The sequence below is a fragment of the Talpa europaea genome, assembly GCF_964194135.1.
Source record: "Talpa europaea genome assembly, chromosome: 9".
Classification (NCBI taxonomy): domain Eukaryota; kingdom Metazoa; phylum Chordata; class Mammalia; order Eulipotyphla; family Talpidae; genus Talpa; species Talpa europaea.
The window spans coordinates 33,922,095-33,938,532 of record NC_140076.1 but is presented as its reverse complement, the minus strand read 5'-3'; the positions used below and the strand labels follow the sequence as shown (position 1 = coordinate 33,938,532).

Genomic DNA, 16,438 nt, shown 5'->3' with positions numbered 1-16,438 from the left:
TCACAGGTGTCCCTGGAGGCTGAGTGGGCACAGCCAGGTGCTGTTTGTGAGGCTCCTGGCATACATGTCCCCCACCAGCAGCATTCATTTAGTGCCCTATCTCAAACACACAGTAGCTGTTTAGCAAGAGCACCCCATCTTTCAGTTCCTGCCAGTCAAGCCCCATAAGTAAGCTGATCGCTCAGGCCTGACCATTGCTGATGCTGTCTGAGTCTCCTTCCCCGTGGCCTCCAGTGCTGGCAGCAAAGGGCTCCCTGGGGACCTCCTGACGAAAGGATGGGCCAGAGGCAGCATGTGGTCTGGCAGGCAGACCTCTGGGCTCCTCTGGGGTAAATAAACATACTTGCTCCTACATGCTGAGCCAGGCCCTGGCTAAACCTTCCCATACCTTCTCTCTAATCCTGCAGGCCCTCCTTACCCTACCTCACAGAGCAAGGAGCGGGCCTCAGGGCCGGGGCAGTCAGGGCTAGAGCCAGAATTCAGACATGGTGGTCAAGCCAAAGCCTAGGATCCACCCAGGGAGGCAGGAATAAGCTATGTTGACCTCCCTGGCTGTGTTTGGTGCAGGCTCTGAGCAGAGGAGCTTGGGAAATGGTGCATGGAGTGAGCTGGATCAAAGGGGGACTCCCTATTTGGAAATGGAGAGGTCCTGTTTCCTGCTGGATACTGGAACCTGGAGGGCACTTCTGCAGCCCCAGCTCCTGGCACAGGGCCTGGCACATGGTGATGTTCCAGCCGGGTTTGTGGATCAATAAAGGAATGAACATTTAATATCTTTAGCCAGAATGTGTACTGTGGCCGAGATCTATGATTGCATGAGCTGCCACACAGTATGATTTTCCCATGCTCTTATTCATGCTGCATTCTTCCATGAAAAAGACTTTCCCTAGTCAGCTATCCACTGCAACCTCCTTTACTGTCCCTGAAGTAATCTAAGCATGTGTGAAGGATGCTGGTCCCACTTATTAGAGGTTCCTTTCAACCCCCCTTGGGTGGAGAATGGGGAAAACCTGTGGCAAGTGCTACTAAGTGTTTTAGCACATGCTGTCACTTGGGCTCCACGGCCCCATAGCACAGATGAGTAAGATCAAGACCCAAAGAAGTTAGACAACTTGTTCAAGGCTCATCTGGCAAGTTAGACACTGACCTGGGATGGTACCATAGCTACCTAGCCCCCAAACTCATAACTTTCTCCACCAGCAAATTCTCTTCCACCCTCAAGTTGCTTTCCTTCGAATACAATGCGACCAGAGCAGATATCAGAATGTGTAAACCTGGTGACACTAGATCCGTCACCTTAGGGTGGAGTGAAGGATCCGTTTACTAATTCGAGGGATGGATGAATTATTCACACCACCATTAACTTGGAGGCCCTTTCAGCCTCACCTCTCTTTCCCCTGCTCCGACCCTCAGATCCTGGCTTCCCTTCAGCTCCACAGACCTGTGGGGGCCCCCCGGTGAGGACATGCTGGCAGAGCTAGGGTCCTGCTTGCTGCTGGCAGTGGCTCTGCTGGGCCCAGGCCCCAGGGCCCAAGCTATGAAAGGTAAGAACTGGGGACAGGCAGGAACCCAGAGGAGGGCGTGAGGTGGTCAGGCAGCAGCTGGACTCTCAGGAAATCTCGCTGTGGGAGGCCAGAAAGCGGGAGGCCCTTTTAAGGAAGCTGGCTAAGTTGAGGGTGTATTTGTTTCGAGTTGGGAGGGGGAATCAATGTTTACCCATTGTCTGCTATGCTGGATGCTTTACATGTATGATTGTGATTGATCTATATAGCAGACTTTAAGTTGGGTATTAGTCCTCATTTTACAGATCAGGAAACTGAGGACTCAAAAGATTAAGTAAGTTGTCCAAGGTGGCATGTTTACCAAGGGGAAAGAGAATGACTCAGAAAACTATTGAAAGTGTATTGCTGGAAGGAGTCTTTATTCCCTCCTGAGAACCTTCTATACTTCCCACCATCAACCAAGTAACATTGAAGTTCCTTATTATGGCATTCAGTGCCCTCTGAGTTTTGGTTCCAATCTCTATATAATGTCCAGCCTCGGTTCCTGTGTCCTTTGGATGTCCTGTCCTTTGCAGAGGCTCACATACTCTTTTAGAGATGCTTCACCTTTGACTTTCACCCCTCACTGGAAGGTCCTGGAAGGTCCTTTTTCTCTTTTTCTAGCTGAAAACATCTAGCTCATTCATTAAGTTCAGGTGAAGCACCACCTCCTCCAGGAAGCCCTCCATGTCCCTTCATCAGTCTCAGATGCAACAAGAACCTTCTGGTCCTAGGTTGCTTTATGCTGCTCCAACCCAACTCCCCTGCCCCAAACATTGTTTATCTGTTTATAAGCCAGGGAGATAACATTTCACCCATCTCCAAGAGGGGTGGGGCCCATGCATCATGGGCTCAACAGTTTTCAGTACTTTGTTTTCCTATAGGCTCAAGTGAGGCTCAGAAGGAAAACAACTTACTGGTCACCTAGTCAGTGGCAGATATGGGCTGAGTACCATGTTTTCTTACTCCATGCCTGGGTGGTGAAAGGAGCTAGCTGTTCCCATTTTCCAGCCATAGGGGCTTCAGTGGCCTTGGGGTGATCCTGAGGGTCAGGGTGCCTGGTTGACTCCTGGAAGATAAAACCTCTACTTGTGCTGGCATCCAGGGCCTCCTGGGCCACAGGTGTTCTGCTCCAATGCTCTCACAGTTTTTCTTGTCCCTGGTAAAGGGTTGGAGGAAAGGACAGGAACAGGCCCCTGGGCAGAATATCCCTCTGTCCTCCTGCCATAAAGGCATGAATCAGACGGTGTCCCTGCCTTGTTTGGCCCGGGTAGGGGCAGGATAGGGAGCCAATCATGTGGAACCAAGTGTGTGTTTTGCTGTCTTGCACAGCTTTCGCCCATCAATGCTAGGGAGCCACACAGCTGGGAGGATGTCATTGTTCCCATTTCACAGATGCATGACTGAGGCTCAGGAAGCTAAATGATGGTGAGTCTGAGCCTTTGTTCATGCCATTTCCTCTCTCTAAATCTTCCCCAACTAACAAACCCTTCTTGTTCCTCCTAGTCAAACTCAAAATTACTTCCTCTGTGAATCTTGTTCCTCCCCTAACTGTGCTGGCCTGTTACACACTGGACCCTTGTGTGGCCCTGCAGAGTGTTGTCACACTTGCCTTATTCCCTCGCCCCTACTCCAAAACCCTGCTGTGAGCGCCCAGAGTGAGGCATATTCTGAGTCAGCATCTGCTCAGAGGATGTGTCTTCTCTTACAGGAGCTTAATTAAATGTATTCTTGAGGTTGCTTTGGGTTGCAAGAGACAGAAATCCAGCCTGGAGGAGTTTAAGGAGGAAAAGGAACACATTGGCCCTGTGACCAGGGCGGCAGGAGTGCAGCTTCCATGCTCACTCTATTTCACGTATTCACTCGGAGGCATCTCCAGCCTCCTTAATTTTTTTTCTGAGAAGATGTCACAGGTGGTGGGATGGGAACCTTCTCCCAGTGGCACATGTTCCACTTGGGGTTAAAAGCCATCACGGGGTTCAGCAGTCCTTAGCCTAATCCATCCATTATAAGGTTCCCTACCAACTTAACTTTGGGGCTAGTTTTTAACTGTAAAAATGATCAAACAGTAAAAGAGTTTTACAGGGAGTACTTCCCTAACCTTTCAGTGGAGGCCCTACCACTCATCCTTTGCCTTTTAATTTGATGATTAGAAAAGATGATGATGATTTTGTCTATTATTTCAGCAAGGGTTGTGAAAGCATGGTTTTAGTGTTGTTATTTTTTTCTGCAGGCTTTTATAGATTACAATTTTTCTTTCTCATCTATTTGGTTATCCCAAAATGCAGTTCCTAACAGGAAAGGCAGAGTAGATGCTTACTACTTTCTCTTTTTATATATTAATTTTCAAAAAAATGAGTTAGCGTCCCACAATCTCTAAATCAATGAGCTTATTTTTCATTTATTTTGAGTTGCATTATGAACCCATGGATTCTTACATATTTGATGTGTTTCCATCCACTGCAGTCATTATTCTTTTTTGTTGCTCAAATTCTTTCTTCTTTAACCCATAAGAGCCACTTCAAGCAGGTTCCTGTGTCCTTTGATGCAATCCAAGCCAATGTTGATAATTTCTTTGCTTTCTGGCATTGTCAAGATGTCCCACGCATATTTAATATCTTTCTTGTCCTAGCCCAATCATTTCTCTAAGGAGTGCTGTTACATTTTAGCTGGACATTATAATCCTCAAAGGCCTAGGAGTACTCAATACCACTGGAATATCATGACTTCGAGACCTTTTCATGAATAGACCAAGGGAATGACTTATTTTATAAATAAAATAAATCTTAACTTCATACTGATATTTTCAATTCAGATGAAGGATTGCAAGGATTCCAGTTAATTATTTTATTTTATATTTGTATCTCATACTGAAAATATTAGTGTCTATTGACATGAATACACCTGCTTTATTCCAATATATAAAATACTTTTAGGACAACAGTATTTACTAATATTACTAATAATAAGTTTACTGAATTTAATGTTCATGTTGTTCTTGAGATGGATACCCCGCTGGGCATACACAGGCACATAGTGCATTTCCCAGTCATTTGAACTCACTTTCCCCATGTGAGCATGCCTCCAACTTGACATATAGTTAACTTTATTTGTTTCCGTTTGGGAGACTTAAAAGAATTTTTTTGTTCTCTAAAATGATTATAAAGTCAAAATTATAAAACAAGTCACATCAGAGGAGGTCAAGCATCCCTGCTGGCTTCCTCCCTCTGTTTGCTCCTTCCCCTGACAGAGAATCGTTTTTATTGGTTTCCTTCCATTGTTTTCCTTTTTAAATAGTATGTATAATAATGTACTTGTAACATTGTCATAGGCTGTGCACATTTTCACTTGGGGAAGGGTGGGGTGTTACTATCACTGATTTTTATTCCCCATTGCACATATCTTGGATTTGGGATGTAGTTCTCTTTTATCTAAAATTACAGGCCATCCTCGACTTTGTAAAATCTCTTTTCCCTGCTTTATTTTTCTCCATAGCACTTATCACTATTTAATATGCTCTATATTTTCCTTATGTTTACTGTCTGTCTTCCCCACCAGAAAGTAAAGTCACGAGGGCAGGGATTTTTGTCTGTTTTGTTTCTTCTATAACCCCTAGCTCTCAAATGACGTTTGGTGAATGGATAAAAGAAAGCTCAACAAGTATTTGAAGAATAAGTAAGTAAAAGAACAAATAAAAGAAAAGAACAAATAAAAGAAAAAATGAATTGATTTAGGGCCAGGGCCTCATGCGCCCCTACTCCATCCCAAAGCCCATCTTTGTAACTGCGCTCACTGCCCAAAACCCCAGCACTGACTCACTCCGAACCATTCTTCCCTCTTGTCCCAGGTGTCAAATGTGGGGGTGTGCTCTCAGCACCTTCTGGAAACTTCTCCAGCCCCAACTTCCCCAGGCTCTACCCCTACAACACGGAGTGCAGTTGGCTGATTGTGGTGGCCGAGGGCTCCTATGTGCTGCTCACCTTCCACGCCTTCGACCTGGAGTACCACGACACCTGTGCCTTCGACTTCCTGGAGATCTACAACGGAGCCTCAGGAGACAAGGGCAACCTGCTGGGGAGGTTCTGCGGCCAGGTGCCCCCGCCACCCTTCACCTCCTCCTGGCATGTCATGTCTGTGGTCTTCCACTCAGACAAGCACGTGGCCAGCCGCGGCTTTTCTGCAGGCTACCAGAAAGGCAAGGGGAACTTGGCTGTGTGTGGGGGGGGCAACCTGGAGGTGGGGGTGAGCAGGAACAGGGAGGTGAGACTCGCAGAGTCTTAGCACCTTGGTGTGTAGCTGCTCTGTACCTGGATGGTCGTGCTCTCACCACTCGGCAGGTAAAGTTGGCCCGTCTATAAATCTTGGTAGCTGTGGGTTCCCACCTTCCTGACAACGGTCCCCGCGTCTCCCTGTTATTCTGAGAGTCCCCAGAGAGTCTCACTGTGCTCAGGAATGAGGCCCCTCGTGCCCTCCTACCCCTGACCTTATCTCAGGCCATGGCACCAGGACATGGATAAGGACACAGTGCTGTCACCGCTACTGACCCCTCTGCAGCAACCCATCACTTCATGGTCACGGGAATTCCCTTTCTGCAGCACCACTCCCACCCCCCCACCCCTGCCCTCAGTCCTTAGGAGTGGAAGTTTCTAGGAGGACTGTGTGGAGCTGGTGTCACACCCCTGCCGAGTTCCTTCACCCTCTTCCCTGCCCTTGACTACTGCAGCCCTTGGTTTGGGCTTTCGAGAGCTGGTATATAAGGCCCCAGCTTCCTCACCATTCCCCAGCAGGGCTCAGCCACTGGCTTGACAACACCCTTTCAAGGCTACCTTCCCATCTGTCCCTGTGTCACTCCCTCTATCCCCACCTGGGGCCATATTTATTCCTTGTACTCAAATAATTATCTCAGGGTTGCCTGGGAGAACCTAAATCCTCACAGGTAAGTTAGCTTCTCTGTGCTCCATTTTTTCAGCTGTGAAATGGGACCAACCACTGTGCATTTCTCATAGGACAGTGATAATGGTTTTCAAAACTGGCCTAGAAGGATGGTGAGGGGGTCTTGTGGCATACTGCAGGGGTGCTGTTTTGGGTGGAGTTTCTAAGGGAGGTGTTGGGAGCCATGGGGAGGGAGAAAGGTGGATTCATGCGGGCTCCCTTGCAGATGTGTGTGGTGGCATGCTGACTGGTCTGTCGGGGGTCCTTGCCAGCCCTGAGTACCCCAACAACTACCCCAACAACGTGGAGTGTCGCTGGGTGATCCGGGCCACAGGCCCCACCGCTGTCAAGCTGGTGTTCGCAGACTTCCAGGTGGAGGGCAATGAGGAGTGCACCTACGACTATGTGGCTGTGCTCGGGGGGCCTGGGCCTGCTCTTGGCCACCACTACTGTGGCAGCACCAAGCCCCCCACCCTTGTGTCTCGGGGCCATGAGCTACAGGTGGTCTTCAAGTCTGACTTTAACATCGGAGGCCGGGGCTTCAAGGCCTACTACTTCTCAGGTAGGAGGGGCTGAGGCTGTACCTCTGTCAGTGCCCTGTGCATGCTGGGTTCTGCCTCCTTGTGACGCTTTTGGGGGCCATGCTTTACTGCCCCTGGCCTTACACTTCCACCTGGCATGTTCTAGCACACCTTTCCTGCCTGTTCAACCAAAGCATAAGCATGCCACCTTCTCTATGAAGGCTTCCCGATTCTCTCAGAATTAATCCCTTCCTTCAACTCTGGATAGGTGTTTTTTGCCCAGCAATGATCTAAAACATATCCATTCTGTATGAAGTTTGTATGTTGATCTCACCTGTATGACTGGATTCCTCTGGGTTTATCTTTGCTCCTGCTACATTGTAGATATTCAATTAAAGTTTGTGCAAATGAATGAATGAAATTTGGGGGAGTTTACTCTCTAGTGAAGGAAATGGAGAAAAAAACAGACAATGACAACCCATTGTGATCTGTGCTAACATTTAAAATCATGGATAACTTCCTAGAGGAGGAGGGAATTGAGCAATGCTTTGAAGGAGTTAGCCAAAGGCAGAGGAAGTGAAGGGTTTTCTATGTAGAGAGATCAGTATGTGTATGGAGTACACAGTGTATGTGTACAGTATGGAGTACACGGTGTATGGATACAGTATGTGTATGGAGTACACTGCATGGAGTACACGGTGAGTTTAGTGCTTGTACTACTAGATGCTTGGTGAGCCTAGGGCTGGCTGAGGGACACTGAAAAAGGTGTAAGTTCAGGGCCCAGACCACTTTGTCAAGTGCTAGTTTGGACTCAACTTTGAGGACAGGTATTGGATAATGTTACTGAATTGTTAATAGCACCAATACACATGAAGGAAATTACCAACTGGAATAAGAGTCCCCACTCCAGCTAGTCTCAATTTAAAGTTTTTAGGGCCCATTCTCTGGTGTGCTGATCATGATGCCCACAACCTGCCAGGGTGCTTTTATGATTTTTTTAAAGATTTATTTATTTATTTATGCATACAAGAACTGGGGTACAGAGGTATGGGGGGTGAAATACTTTGCTGAGGCGGCAGTGGGTGAGACAGAAGAGGTCTGCTGTGCCATGTAGGTATCTCCCTGGCCGGCCAGGGATCTAACTCATGCTACAGTGGCTGCGCATAGCTTCACAGTGCTGTGCTTAACCCCTAGAGCCACCAGGGAGGCCCGAGGGTGGTTTTAGAACCCCTTCTTACCCTGCCCCTTCTGCCCTCCCACCCCTCCCCCCATCCAGGAGAATGCCAGGAGGTATACACAACTACGCGGGGCAACTTCTCCAGCCCGCAGTACCCCAGCCCCTATCCCAACAACATCCGGTGCCACTGGACCATCCACCTGCCTCCCGGCTACCGGGTCAAGGTGTTCTTCCTAGACCTGGAACTGGAAGAGCCCAACAGCCTGACCAGGACCTGTGACTTCGACCACCTGGAGGCCTTTGACGGGGCCAGTGAAGAGGCGCCCCTGCTGGGGAGTTGGTGTGGCCACCACCTACCGCCACCCTTCACCTCGAGCCAAAACCTGCTTCTGCTCCTGCTGCACACGGACCGCAGCACCACCCACAGGGGCTTCTCTGTGGCTTACATCGGAGGTCAGCTGGGGCTGCGGGTGGGTGGTGGGCGCAGGTGAGGCAGGGCCCCAGGCCTGTAGCTTCCTTTCTACATTCCACAGCTCATCCTCATTCCGGTGAATGGTCTTCTCTGAGCACTTTTTGGGTGTCACACCACTGCTGAATCCTGCTCTATGACCTTTGAGACCATACCTGCACAACCCTCACTTATTTCCACTGCTGCAGGGCTGCTTTTCCAGCTCCCAACTCCACAATTTCTCGTTACTCCCCATTTGGCTCCTTTTCTTGTTCCTACTACGATTGATCCTCTGTGTCTAGGGGTAATATGCAAAATACAATGATGTTGTTTATGGTAAATAATTGGTATCACCACAGAGATGCTAACCAGTCTTGCTTATATCCGTCAGAAATCCTGACTGACAGTGGCTAGAACAGGTGGAATGTTTTCCTCATGTAAAAAGAAGCCTGGAGGGAAGCACTGCCAGTTGGTTCAGGAATTCCACACTGTCCCAGCTGCCATTTCTGGGATCCTCCACCTTGTGGAGGATGCCATTTCTGGGATCCTCATGGTCTCATGGGCACGAGATGGCTGCCACAACTCCAGACATCATGTCCTTGTTCAGGACTGGAAAGGGCTAGTGGAGGTGCCAGCCACAAACATCCCTTTCTTAGGAAAGCAAAAGCATTTTCAGAATCTTGAGACCAAGAGGATGTCTTGGTCTCGTTGGCCTGGATGTGGTCACGCCTAGCTGCAGAGAAGGCCGGGAAGCTGGTTTCAGCTTTCCCATCCTCACTGATGCCAGTTATAGCTGTCAATCATCAGAATCCATTCTCTCCACTCCTCTCACCATCCTTCCCTGGGGCTGGACCCAGAAATGCCTGTGCTCGGGACCCATTTTGCCCTCAGCCTGACCAGGCTACAGTTCCTTACATGTATGTGTAGAAATGAAGGTGCAGCGAGAGGAAAAGGGTGACTGCAGTCACTTGGAAAGCTGGTGGTGCAGCCAAGACCAGCATGCACTCCTTGGCCTTCTTGTGTGGCTGGATAGGGCCGGGGTGGGGGTGGCAGGGCTGAGCTCCAACAGACAGGGCCACATCCAAAGGCTGCCATTCACTAACCATTCAAGTGGACTCATCTGAACAGCGGGTTGATGACAGGCAGCTTTAGGATGAAATAAGGCAACACAGGCCATAGCGCCTGGCTCTGGGGATGTCCTTGCCGAGGGTGAATTTCTTAGCCCCCTGCGTCTCAAGCCTGTTCTACATCTAAAATGTCTTTCCTTTTTCCTCACCTCAAATGCAAGAGAAGATTGGGGTCCCAGTTATGGGGAGGGAAATTAAAGAGCTGCAGCAAGCTGGCAGCAGTGAAATGACCCAGGTGGACCATTCTGGGCTCACTGGTGCATCTAAGCACTAGGGAAGGAGATCTGTCATCTGTTGGAGCTCCCCCTTCTCCAAGTGTTCTTGGAGAGCCAGGTACCGTCGGGCTTGGTCCAGTTTGCCAGTTGCTTTCTCTATGTGGGTCCAGCTTTTCCATCTATAAAACGAGGACATTGGTTGATGGATCTTTTAAGTTCCATTTGGCTCTGAGAGTCTTATTTCTGGGCCTGGGTCCTCTCCCAGCTGTGTGCTCTTGGGCAAGCCCCTTCTCCCCAGGAACTCAGGTTGGGGCAGCTTTAATCCTGGCTCCTATTCCAGGGGCTTCAGTGCACCCACCCCACCCCACCCCGCAGCCCTCCCTGGATCCCTGTGGGAGCCTAGGGTCAGACAGGGGCACTCCTGCTAGCTGAGGCTCCAGATGTGGCCCAGGCTGCAGGAGGCCTCCCAGAGGGAGGACAGCCCTCGGCATCAATCAGGGGTGACACACAGTTCAGCGCCACCGAGATCATCGTGGGAGACGGCAGGCCCATAAATCCCTGACTGCCCAGACACCAGAGGCTGAAATATGTCTGAGGCATTTCCCGGAGAGGGGTGAGAGCTCCAGGCCTCTGCCTGCCAGTTCCTTCCTTTCCCTTCAGCAGCCACCCCTCCTTTCCCCCTGCCCCAGAAAGCACTGCCCCCTTACATACACACACACATACACAATCACACATACATGCACACATGCGCGCGTGCACACAACATACACACACTCACATAAACCCAGGGTCCACCAGATAGGGTGGAAACAACTTGAACTCTGGAATCCTATAGATTCAAGGGTTAAAAATCCTGACTCATCCACTACAAACAACTTCCCCTGTCAGAGCTTTGGTTTCTCAAACTGTAAAGTGGGGTTGATTACCTCCACTCATGGGGTCATCATGAGAGTGAGGCTGCCTTTGCCTCCCTTTGCAATTTAACTCCACCCTCACCCCTCCCAACACTCTGCTCTTCCCCTCTTTCTCCTCTGTTTCATTCTCCTTCAGACCATTCTGACACTAGTGTGTTTTACATATTTATTGGCCCCTCACTCAACCAGAATGTAAGCTCCCGGAATACAGGAACTCACTTGCTACATGATTGAATGAATGCAGGCACATGGCAAAGCAATCAGCGGAGAGCAGCTTTTATTATGATAAAATAATCATTCATTCAGCATTCCCTATGCCTGCCAAGCTTTGTGCTGGGCTCAAAGGACACCGAGAAGCAGGCCTGGTGCCTGCCGCGGAGATCCCAAAGTCTGGAGGAGTTAAGCGGAATAACGCGTGTAAACTATCCCCGTGGGGCTATGTAAGAGCCAGTCCCCCTCTGGATCTTGGTTTTCCTACTCTCCAGTCTTTGGGTGGAGACCTGGGGAGGGGAGGGGAGAGGTCAGACGGCCTGTCCCCAAGGCCTCCAGCTCCTCCCTCCTGTCCCCAGTGGTACCCATGAATGTGAGCTGCTCCCGCACGGATTTCCAGATTCTGATCTCTGCGCAGGCGCTGGCCCCCCTGGATCGGACCAAGGTCTACCTGGGCAGCCGGAGCTGTGCGGCCCAGGAAGTAGGCAGCAACTTCCGGATCCAGGCCCACTTTGACACCTGTGGCACTGAGTCTCAGGTAGGTGTTGGGGGGAGGAGGATGGGCATGAGGGAGGACTTGCTAAAAGGCACCTGCCATGCTTGAGAATTCAGCTTCTCTTCCTGCCTCTGTGGCCACATGAGCCTGGATGTGGAGGTCAGCCCCCTTGGCTTTACCTCATGGAACTTGCTCAACACAACTAACAACTCAAATCAGGGGACTCTCTGCACAACCCTGTGATGACCAAAAGCTCCTATTGGGGATTCCTTCCTGCTGTTCCTCCTGTCCTCCCTGGAGCTCAGGGGCACCTCATCTTCACACCCTGTGTGACCTTTCCTGCTCACATCTCTTACTCTCCAAAACCCCCTACAACTGCCCCACCTCATTTTATGTGATTTCTCCTCCATCTTTATTATGTAAGAGTCCCTTGAGCCTACTGGGTCCCCTTCATTCTCAGGTCTTATCTGTTTTTGTTCAGTGTCCCTGTTAAGTATCACAAGTCACAGGACACCAGGTGTCCTCAGAGGGTTTGGTGGCAGACAGACTATCCACAAACTCCAGATTTGTGACTCCCCTTCATAGCCTTCCCTGAGGGGGTGTCCCGTGGTTCCACTACTGCTCACACCCATGTGCTGTGTTAGACAGTGTCGAGTTATAGAAGGTGCATCACGGAAGTGCCTCACACTGGACACGGCAGGCAGGCAGCATGAGGAGGGTGATGGCTGCTGCCATCTTGGGGTGGGTGGGGGGAGTATCCTGCACCTCTGCAACCCCTCTTCCAGCTTGCTCCAGACTGCCCACTACAACACTGCCCCTCGGTCGCTGCTCCAAACATCCCACCTTCTCAGGGGAGTGTGACTCCTGTTCCCACACCTGTCAGGTGGGGAGGGTGACAGTGGGTGGGCCACCCCCATCTTGCTCCTCGGTGGTTCTCCCAACTCTTGAGTGGGTGATTGGGGTGACAAGCAACTCAGCAGTGGAGACACATAATTGGAGAAAAAATTCTAGAAGGATTGTCGTATAATACCCCACACCAGGTAGATCTAACTGGGAGGCAGTAGCCTTGGCTTCTGGGCCTAGTCCTGGGCAGCTACTGCTCTTGCTCAGCCTCAGTATTCACATCTGTAATTGCCAAAGAACGGAGATAAAACTAGGTGCCCTTTTGGTTCTATGTTCTTCGGTTTGATTGAGGCAGGAAGGCCAAAACACAGTTAAGAATTGGCTAGATCTGGGTAGAATATGTTCTCTGTCACCTGTTTGCTATGTGACTTCAGACGAGGGATTTAACTTTGGCACCTCAGTTTCCTCATCTGTAAAATGGAGATATAACGGTACTGATAGGAAGGTTGTTGTGAGAATTAAAATACAGAGCCCAGAACATACAAATGTCTCTATTATAATCATCACTGCCTTTCATAGACCCCACAGCAAACATTGGTCCATTGAATCTGATCTCGCCCTCCCAACAGCTCGCCCTCCTAGTGCCCACCCTTTCTCAGATGGGAACACTCAAAGGAGTCAGTGGCCAAGCTGGGACTAGACCCCAGGCTCCAGGGACTCTGTCTCCTTGTGGGGACACCGAGCCCCTACACTCTAGGGGAACAGGGGTAACCCGGCCCCTGCAGGTGTGAGCAAGTGCCTGTGACCCCACAGAGAAGAAACAACACAGCAGTGATCGTCAGCGTGCTGTACATCGACTTCTCGGCTGGCGGGCAGGAGGACGTCCATGAGTACGAGGTCCTCTGCGAGCCACGGCGCAAGGAGGCTTCTGTCCACCTGCTGTCTGGCTCCCACTGGCTTGGGCCCTATGACGCTACAGCTGAGCACCTCCAAGAGGCACCTCCCAGGGCTAAGGCAGAGGCTCCAGAGGTGGCCCAGGTGGCCCAGGACACCAGTGACATCGTCTTCCTGGGCCTCTGTATCCTGGCAGGAGTCCTCATGGTCATCGCCATCATAGTGCTGATGCTGCTGTGAGCAGGCAGGGTGGGGCCCGATAGCTGGTATCCCTGGGAGGCAATTTGGGGATGCCCCCAAGGGGTGGGCCTGGCTGACTTGTTGGTGATGATGGGCAAGTCACCATTTCTCTTGGAGCCTCTGTTTCCTGGGACTGTGACTCTGCCCTGCTTATCTCCCTGATTGGGGTGGGAGCAGAGCGTGAGTGGTGAAGAGCTCGTGATGGACAGAGGCTGTGCTGTGCACATAACCACCATTGTTGCTAATATTAAAGATGTACTACCATAGAAAAGAACTCTCCTGCATGTGTGACTTGTCAGTGTAGATAGTTGTGGTCACTGGTGTCAGAGTTGATGAAACAAACTCATTCTGTAACTTCAACAGGGGCTTTACCACAAATAAGGGGACCTCTCGTTTTTCCAGCTCATCCTCAGCGTCATTAGCAAGAAGTTCAGTATCCACTCAGGGATTTCCTTCCCCTGAATTGACCCAGGTACCCTGAAGGTTTTATTTAAGCAGATCAGTCCTGCCTCCAAACTCCAGGGACAGAGAACAAGGCCGCTGAACACGCACTTAGTGCTGTGGTTCCATCCCTGGCCACATGGTGTCGCTGTTGAAGTCCGCCTGGGTGCATCCTGGTGGCTGCCTGTCCCTTGCGGATCAGATCCCTGAATATGCTCAGGCATTTGCACACTGTGCTCAGTTGTGAGCTGAACACTGAGGACTGGGTGTCTCTTTCACCTTGAAGATGTGAACCTTGACTGAAAAACTGACTAAAGACCCGTGTCTCTGTCCTTACCCCAGTGTTGAGCATAGACCACCAGATGAGTTCTTTTTGGAGCTCTCTGGACCTTCTCCTGCCATTGCACTTCGCTTAAGAGCTTCTCCAGCCTGATGGGAAGTACTCCAGTCCATTATGTTTTTCTAGTTCACATGACAGAGAGTGGGGACTGGTTCTCAGTGTTTCCCTGGGAGAAGACCTCTGGCATCCTCATGCAAATTGGTCCAGCCCTTCCCAGAGCTCTACACACCAGGAAGTGGAGCAATCTGGCTAATGAAAAATAAACAAAAATCACATTTATACTACACCACTTTCCCCTGCCCACCTTAATATTTGCATAATGAATCTCTGAGTCCTTCCACAATAGCAGAAGTCTCCAACTTGACCTCGCTGAGCACTGGCATCACTGAAACAAATTGCAGCCCAATTACAGCCCCTGCAAAGACCTGGGGCACATCCACTGGTCTCCCAGCTGTGTGCTTTCTGCTGTGACAGGCTCCTGGCATGCGGCAGGGACAGGTCAAAGGAGGGTCCTGTGTGCGGGACGCTCACTTGGGTGAAGACATGGGGGAAGGTTGGTAATTTGCAAAGAAAGCTAGAGAGAGAAGGGTCAACAAAGTAAGAAAAGAATGAAGCAAGACAAAAAGCGCCTGGGCATTGGGACGTTAGGTTTACGCCCAAGTTCTTTTTATTGTGTGACTTTGGGCAAGTCCCTTTGAGCCTTGATGCCAGAGGTCTTCTCCCACCTGCAAAATGGAACCACAGTTCCTAGCTTGCTGTGCAGGTGAATTGGCATGAGAAATTAGGGAGTCTGTCAGGGTTATGTGCCAGCAGCAGGGTCTTGAGAGCCACTTGGCATGTTAGACAGAGGCCCCTTTCTTTCTTGCCCACCCACCTTCTCACACTCAGACTCCTCCAGCCTCTGAGCCAGGCTACCTTCACCAGCCCGGGTCGTGAGCACGTTACAAATTTGTCAGGGCTCAGTTTCCCTCTCTGAGGAGCACTGGACCCATACCAGATCTTCTCTGAGGGTGCTGCAGGAGTTTTGCTGTCCAAGACCCATGGGTGGGCCTGAGGATTTTGCTGGTGGAAATTGGGGTGGGTGGACCAAGCTGGCTTCATCCTTGTCTGTTCATAACAGGGTGGGAGGAGACAGCATCCTGGTCTGTGCCTAACCCCCAAGCTGAGTGAGTGTGTGATGGTGTATGTGCACCTGCATGCGTGTGGGAAAACGGGGGCCTTAGTCTCAACTCTCAGCAACTGATCTTCAGGGGCCGCTGCTCAGATGCCCAGGCTCCAGCTCTGGAGCCAGACCACCTAAGGCCAAACAAGGCCTCCACTACTTGCTGGCTACATGACATTGGGCAAGTGACTCATCTCCTTGAGTTCCACCTTATTTACCTGTGAAGCAGGGATGATAACACCCATCAAACCAGCTCAGTGTGAAGGTTAAAGGAGATAATGTGTGACAGTGCCCGGCACACAGGAAGGATTTGGTAAAACTCAGTGGTTGCCACTGACCTGAGTCCACACAAAAGCTCTGGCCTAGAAACCCAAGTTCTAGGTTCAGTTTTCCAGTGATTTCCTGTGTGACCTCAGGGAAGCCCATTCCCTTTTCTAGCCCCCGTTTTCTATTTTCAAGATGTGACAAGCATGCTCTCACTCCAACACTGACACTGTCACAGCTACCACCTCCTAGGCACTGACTACGTGGCAACTCTTTCCTCTTGCTTCAGCTATCTTGTGAGGCAGACATAATTGCCCCCATTTTACAGATGAAGAAACTGAGGTTTGGCCGGGAATGGGCTATGCCTACCATCACCTGCCTGTGGGATGTGGAAGTGAAGCTAGGAGAAGACAGGTCTTTTCCAAGCGGGGGAGCAATGCAGTGACCTGGGGCCCTTTGGGACCCCAGACCCGTGTTCTCAAACACAAGGGGTGTGTCTGGTTGGGAAAGAACTGGGATGGCTGAGAAGAGAGTGTGGTTTTATCCTCACAGACGTGCCCAAATACTGCCATTCCCAACCCTCCGGGCAGACAGCACATTGATTATCCTGCGTGAGCCGCAGGAAATGACAGTCTTTATGACAGCACAGTGTCTATTAGAAATGAAAGGGCTG

General features: G+C 50.3%; 1 protein-coding gene across 1 annotated transcript; it reads left to right on the top strand.

Annotated features, from left to right (window-relative positions):
• Positions 1-1,465: 1,465 nt before the first annotated feature.
• CDCP2 (CUB domain containing protein 2) lies at positions 1,466-13,558 on the top strand (the record flags this gene model as incomplete). Its single annotated transcript, XM_084241582.1, has 6 exons — positions 1,466-1,544; positions 5,389-5,736; positions 6,700-7,035; positions 8,271-8,624; positions 11,445-11,623; positions 13,238-13,558. The coding sequence occupies 6 exons, from the start codon at positions 1,466-1,468 to the stop codon at positions 13,556-13,558; spliced, it is 1,617 nt and encodes a 538-aa protein (XP_084097708.1).
• Positions 13,559-16,438: the final 2,880 nt, after the last annotated feature.